The sequence below is a fragment of the Archocentrus centrarchus genome, chromosome 7, assembly GCF_007364275.1.
Source record: "Archocentrus centrarchus isolate MPI-CPG fArcCen1 chromosome 7, fArcCen1, whole genome shotgun sequence".
In the NCBI taxonomy this organism is placed as follows: Eukaryota; Metazoa; Chordata; class Actinopteri; order Cichliformes; family Cichlidae; genus Archocentrus; species Archocentrus centrarchus.
The window spans coordinates 35,992,982-36,000,481 of NC_044352.1; the positions used below are offsets into that span (position 1 = coordinate 35,992,982).

General features: G+C 40.1%; 1 protein-coding gene across 1 annotated transcript; it reads right to left on the bottom strand.

The window, feature by feature from the left end:
* Positions 1-6: 6 nt before the first annotated feature.
* LOC115783179 (troponin C, slow skeletal and cardiac muscles-like) lies at positions 7-4,100 on the bottom strand. The gene is made up of 6 exons (XM_030733882.1): positions 3,970-4,100; positions 3,211-3,241; positions 2,514-2,660; positions 2,222-2,336; positions 1,767-1,903; positions 7-291 (listed from the first exon to the last, which is right to left on the bottom strand). The coding sequence occupies exons 1-6, from the start codon at positions 3,991-3,993 to the stop codon at positions 260-262; spliced, it is 486 nt and encodes a 161-aa protein (XP_030589742.1). The 5' UTR covers positions 3,994-4,100; the 3' UTR covers positions 7-259.
* Positions 4,101-7,500: the final 3,400 nt, after the last annotated feature.

The following is a 7,500-nucleotide window of genomic DNA, read 5'->3' on the forward strand; positions in this document are numbered from 1 at the left end:
CTGAAAAGGCCTTCATGGTATAGTATAAGAAAAACTGGCAAGCGCCTTATAAAACTGATAAATGGCAGTGACTGTGTAGGTTCTCAGTCATCCAGGTCATGGTAGTTTCTGGAGCTTGAAAAAAGCCAACTGGACTTCCAGTCACCTTTTTTCAAGTATAAATGGTGGAGGGATATCTTCATGAAGGGCTTTTGATGACATTGCCAATATTGCCAAAAAGATGGAAGATGATGTAATGCGAAGCCTCGAGCAGAATCCTTTACTCAACACCTTTCATGAACTCCAGGAATTCTGTCAGAGAAAATCAACAAGTCAGTACACCAGTATCATCAGTAAAGCTATTAGACAGCTATTATCCATGACCGTGTATATACACTGCTCAAAAAAACACTTCATATCAGGTGACACTAGGATAAAATGCTGGATATCTACATTGATATGGACTGGGTAATGTGTTAGGAATGAAAGGATGCTACATCGTTTGATGAAAATGAAAACTATCAACCTACACAGGTCTGTGCAGAATTCAAAGACACCCTGAAAATCAAAGTGAAAAAATGATGGGGCACACTAATCCATTTTACCAAAATTTAATTGCAGCAAATCAAAACGGCACTCAATGGTTTGTATGGCCCCAACATGCTTGTTTGCATGCCTGAGAATGTAGGGGAATGCTCCTAATGAGATGGTGGCTGGATCCTGGAAAATCTCCTCCCAGATCTGGATCATCACTGAGCACCTGGACAGTCTGAGGTGAAACATTATACTTCAGATGGACCAAAACATAATGTCCCAGAGGTGTTCTATTGAATTAGGTAAGGTGATTGTAGGGGCCAGTCCATGGTATCAATACCTTCATCCTCCAGGATATTCTTACCACATGAGGCTGAGCATTATCATGCATGAGGAGGAACCCATCAGGAGGAGCCTGTGGCTCAGGAAGGTTGGTGGTTTGATTCCTGGCTGCTCCTGTCTGCATGCTAAATTATTCTTGGGCAAGATATTGAACCCCAATTTGCTCCCGATGTATTCATCGGAGTGTAAATGTTAGATAGGTAGAAAGCTAAAGTATTTACCCACTGCACCAGCATTGGGTCTGACACTGGGTCCAGTCAGGGTGTTGTAGCCTAGCCTCTCCCTAGACCATGCTGAATGATGTTACAGGCAGCATGACATTCTCCGCGGCTTCTCCAGATCATTTCATGTCTGTCACATGTGCTCAGGGTGAACTCATCTGTGAAAAGCACAGGGTGGCAGTGGTGGACCTGCCAATTCTGGTATTCTGTGGCAAAGGCTCCACGGTGCCAGGCAGTGAGCACAGGGCCCACAAGACGACGTCAGGCCCTCAGGCCGCCCTCATGAAATCTGTTTCTGATTGTTTGGTCAGAGACATTCACACCAGTGGCTGCTGGAGGTCATTTTGAAGGTCTGGCAGTGCTCATCCTGTTCCTCCTTGTACAAAGGAGCAGATATCGGTCCTGCTGATGGGTTAAGGACCTTAAACAGTCCTTTCCAGTGGCTGTAGCTCAGTAGGTAGAGCAGGTCACCTACTGATTGGAAGGTCAGTGGTTCAATTCCTGGCTACTGCAGGCTGAAAATGATCAATGATTTATTTTTTCCTTAAAAAGACCTTTAATAACCATTAAAATGATGACTCTGAATTCTTCAGTGAAAAGCAAGATTGGTTTGTAAATTTGATGAAATGTATTTGGTTATTTTGTAAGGAGAAGTTGTTTTGTGCAAATTTTAATTGTTAGCTCCCGTACCGTCATAGTCAATTTTGCCATCGTTGTTTTTGTCTCCATCCTTCATCAACTCTTCGATGTCATCTTCAGTGATGGCCTCTCCAGTGGACTCCAGCATGGCCTTCAGCTCTTCTAAGTCTATGTAACCATCTCCATTCCTTAACACAAAATAAATCAATCAGTCTCATACTCATGTGGAATATTTGTTGAATTACACTCTTTTAGCACTGAGGTGTTTTACTGTACTGTGCTGAATGAAACATGTTATCTATTTCTAATATTGTCTCGTGCAGAGTTAGGTTATTGGTATTGATTGGTATTGACCAACAGAGTTCAGAGTTCTGACTTTAATAATTCTCTCAATTTCCTAGTAGGAGTCAGCAAAGATTTTTCATATATTAAGTTGATGGTGTTTCCTTTGGATTTCATAATGATTTTCTGTAGTGCGTGAACAGAAAGAGCAAAAAGAAACCTACTTGTCAAACATGCGAAAAAGTTCAGCCAGCTCCTCCTCTGATTTTCCTTTGCTCTCCTCCTTCATACAGCGGACCATCATAACCAAGAACTCATCAAAATCTACTGTCCCACTGCCTGTGAGAATACAGCATAAAATCAGGACTCCTTGTGTTGGTATCATGTTGCATTTTTCATCTTTTAAATTAAAAAAAAAATTTTTTTAAATCCTGTTTTCCCCTTAAATCATGCCATGAAATAAACATACTCCTGATGGCTGCAGTGAAGTGATCCCACACAATAATACTGACATACCATCCTCGTCCACCTCATCAATCATCTCCTGTAACTCTTCAGGGGTGGGATTCTGTCCCAGCATTCTCATCACCTTTCCTAATTCTTTGGTACTGATGCAGCCATCCTCTGCATCCTGGATGAAGATGTCAAATGCAGCTTTGAACTCTAAAATGAAAGAGTAGCTGTTACTCAGACTGTTGCGCAGAATAACAAACAGCCAATACGATTTCGAAATCAATATTTAAAATATCATACCAATGAAGACAAAAATTACTTCAACGTTACACAAGTTCATGGGCATCACAAAATTCATAGATCTCATAAACCCATACTTTTCCCCCAATGGAATATGAAAAAAAAAAAGTTTATACTTGGAATATATACATATATATATATATATATATATATATATATATATATATATATATATAAAAATAAGGGGCCACAAAAGGAAAAACAAACTGGTACACCAAGGAAAGATCTGGATTTACAGCTAACTGGGTTTAGTAATATGTCTCATTATCAAAAGAGCATCTTAGAGAGGCAGAGTGACTTACGCAGTGGTAAATATGCTATCACCCTCTATAATACAATATATCTGTCTGACAGCCAGGCACCTGCAGTTAATCATCATTTCAGCTGTAACAGAAGAATTTCCTGAACGTGAGATAAATGAAGCATTTCTCATCCAATACAGATAAAGTAGTTTCCTCACCATTTTTCTGCTCCTCTGTCAAGTTTTCAACCTGGAGGAAAATAGAAAATTGACATTAACTCGTTTGTGTTTTTCACTTGTTAATTTTTTTCCCCACTCTACAACTGGAGCAGAGTTTCATTTCTCCAGTTTCATTCCTACTCTCAGTATGGACTGCAATGTGACACTAATTTCTTCACTTGCTATTCTTGCTTATGGAAGTGGGGAGTTGACAGGGTCAGCAGCTGTCACTTCTCTTCTTCCCCTTGAATTGTCCAGCTGTTCTTTGTTCTCTTGTCAGGCCCCATTTATTTATACATATGTGACTTTTTCAAACTTTTTTCAAACCAGTGGCATGGCTCCAACATCATGCATCAGGATTTGGCCACAAGTGACACTGACCTCGAGCAAATATTCAAATAATTTTCTGTTTCCGAAATGTATTGACTTACCCATAAATTCTCCATTCTATATACCCTGAATTTGTCTAATACTGTGGTAAAATGTATTACGCTGGTACACAAGGCTGATTGGACTGGGACTTATTATTATTTACTGGATTTTCCTGTAGCTTGTGGGTATTTCGTTCTGTAACTACTGACCTCGACTTTGGAATTTCAGGGGGCCTCTAAAAGCTGGCTAAAAACAACCATACAGCCTCTCTTCTAATATAAAATAATGTTGTAATTATAATTGCCCAATAAATATATACTCTAGAGGTCCTGTATATGAAAATGAGAAATAAAACAGCATATCATATTTGACATTATCAGTACTCACCGCTGCTTTATATACATCATCCATGGTTGCTTTTCTGTTCCTGCCGTTGGCACAACACTGCACTCAGATACAGGACAACTACTGACACTAGTAACTGCCTCAGCCTTTATTGTTAGCAGAGTGTGGAACTAAAAAAGCTCTTGACCTATCCCACAAAATTCAAGGGTGATGGTGGGAGGAGTAACAGAGATATTAAAAAGAGAGAGGTCTATAAATAGGAAACAACAGAAGGCAGCCAACAATAGTGAAACACTAACAGCAGGCCCTCAGTAGAGTGCCCTCCCTGGGTTCATGACCTGACTCATTATCAATTCATTTTAATCTTTTTAATGATTTACTCTTTCAGGTTGATTCTCCATCAACAGCTTTACTTCTGCAAATGCTCCAGTTTCAGTTCGTTCCTATTACTGATGATATAAAGGACAAGCTGAACATCATAGAAAATTAAGAATTATATTGAGCATTTTTAAAATCTTGCTGTCTTGTTTCATTAGTTCAGTTCTGTTTTTAAAAGTTTCAGATATTTTATGGCTGTTTTAAACTAAATTACAAAAATCACAGTCAAAAAGTCTGTTAGGATTCAAAAAGAGAAGAGTAGAATAGATGGATGTTTATGCATGTTCTTAAGTTATAACTGTTTTTAAAATTTTTGTACTACTGGCTGTGGAAATAATTGCCCTTAGAGGACAATAAAGATCTTTGAATTTAATTGAATGGAATTGAATGGAATTGATTTGAACTGAATTGAATTGAATTGAATTGAATTGAATGGAATGGAATGGAATGGAATGGAATTGAATTGAATTGAATTGAACTGAATGGAATGGAATGGAATTGAATTGATTTGAACTGAATGGAATGTTGGAATGGTGGAAAGAATCGTATCATAAAGAATTTGTCATTGTCCTGGGCCGTCTGCCCAGTGTTTTGTGTTTACTTTTATTTTCCCTGAAGTTTTGTTATTTCCCAGTTGGTTTTGGTGTTCTTCTTCCCTTTGTCCCTGTCTCCCCTGCATCTGTGGTCTTGTGTCTGTTTTGTCCTTTTGTCTTGCCCCTGACATCCTGTGTTTTCATAGTGAGTTTTATTCCCAGTGTTGTGACTAGTCTGCGTCTCCGTCTCGTGTCTGTGTGCCAGTACCCCGTGTCTGATCTGTGTGTATCGTGGTTTGTCACTTCCTGTTTTATTTTGACAGTCTTGTGTTCCTTGTGCGTTGTGTTTAGTTTTGCTTCCCCTGTTATTAGTTTCATTTGCTTCACCTGCTGTTTCCTCTTGCCCTGATTACCTGATATGTGTTTAAGCCCTCAGTTTCCTTCTGTTCATTGTTGCATCGTTGTCTATTATCCCCGCTGCTGTGTATCACTATTCTGGTTTAGCTTTCATGTATCTAATTCTGGCACCTGTCCACCCCAGTGTAAGCTCTGTTCTTTTTGTCATTACTCAATAAACACCCTTTCAGTTCAGTTTCACTTGTGAGTCCTGCATTTTTGGGGTCTACCTCCTCCAGCAACAAAGCACCATGACAGGCATGACAGAATTAAAGCAAAAGGATTATCATTTGGTACACCATTATAGATAGAGTACCACTCAAACATTCAATTCAATTCAATTTTATTTATATAGTGCAAGTTGCCTCAAGGTGCTTTATATTGTCGTCTTTTCCACTGAGGGTACTGCTCCTTGTGGCTGTTCATCTTATAGCCAAGCATCTCAAGGATCACTGGTTCCAGTGATGGTCGAAGTAGGGACTGTCCGTAGTGCTGAATTCACATATTTTAGTAGAACTTTAGAGGGCCACAGGGGGGGTCCAGGTTTCCAGCTTAGCCGTGATCTTATCTTTCATGTCAGGAGTTCTGGCATTCAACGTACCAGTTGTTACTGGGGCTTGGTGCCCAACCTCAAAGTGTGGGGATGATGATATCTCCCTCCTGACCTGTCGTCCTGGCTCCCACTTGCAGTAACATTTGTGTTGTACCTCGTCAATCTCTAGTTGTGACAGTTGCTTCTTACAGATTTTGGACCACTAAGCTATGAGTTGTTTCAGTGTCAGTCTGGATGTTGCGTGTCAAAGAGGCCATTAGTCCCACATCCTCTTTATGTAAGTCCTTTCACTGGGATTGCAGGTGTGGAAACATTCCCACAGTCCCCAATTCTCATCTCACATCCACTTGTGCCATATCCTTGTTCCAGTAGCCCGCTTATCATCAGTATGCCCTGGCTCCTCAACACCTGGTGCAGACCTTGTTAATCCAGGTGAGGTCCAAGCCGGTATGGCTTCAGTTATATCTCTCTCGCTCAAATTCCGAGGTAGGCTTGGCGTAGCAGGGGGACAAGATGTTTACATATGAGAGCATGACAAATTCAGAAGAAAAAGCACGTTTGGAGGACTTTCATTTTAAAATTCATCAGACTGACTTGAGTGAGTAACACTGTTATGATGTATACTATTTATATGAAGTGAAATTACTCCATGGAAACAATTTCCCTTTTGTTATATTTTCTGTAGGTTTAAATTGCTTGGGCCAACTTGAGACCTTTAATTTGAATTTCAGATAATAGATTGATGCCAACGTATTCTTGGGGACACCCAAATTGCTCTCTGATGCATTCATCAGAGTGTGAATGTGTATGAATGTTCGATAGAAAGCGCTTAGGCGTAGCAAAACAGTGCTTCTATGAATGGTTAAATGAGGCATGTTTCACTTTGAGTGCTCGAGTACAGGAGTGCTTACATAAGAGCAGGTCCATTTACCATATTATATTATTTCCATTTGTAAGTTGAAAATTAAGCAGTTTTTATGTATTGAATGAGTTGGTTAATACTGACATCACATTCACCGGGTCACTTTTATTTTGAATATCTAATCAGTCTATCACATGGCAGCAACTCAATGCATTTAGGCATGCAGAGATGGTCAAGACAACCTGCTGAAGTTCAGACTCAGAATGGGAAGCAAGGTGATTGGACTTTGAATGTAACATGGTTTTTAGTGCCAGACGGGCTGGCATAGCTATTTCAGGTTTTCCCACACAGCCATCTCTAGTCTGAGAAAGTGAAAATATCCAGTGTGTGCTAGTTCAGGGAGGCACAGTGGCGTGGTGGTTAGCACTGCTGCCTCACAGCTAGAATCCACCCAGGCCTTTCTGTGTGGAGGTTGCACATTCTCCCCATGTTTACGTGGGTTTTTGTCTGGGTACTGTGGCTTCCTCCCATAGTCCTAAGACATGCAGTTAGTGGAGTTAGGTTAATTGGTGATTCTAAATTGGTTACGTCCAGTTTTTATCATTTTAAACCACTGGGATCAGTAAAACTGTTTCTTTCTGGGCAGCACTTTGAAACAGTGATCTACTTCATCTCAACTGGATTACTGTAACTCACTGTATTTGGGAGTCAGTCAGTTGCTACTCTCATGTCTGCAGCTAATTCAAAATGCTGCTGCACGACTTTTGATGGGTACTCAAAAGAGAGAGCACATGACCTCTGCCCTGGCCTCACTTCACTGGTTGCCTGTATATTTTAGGATTCATTTTAAA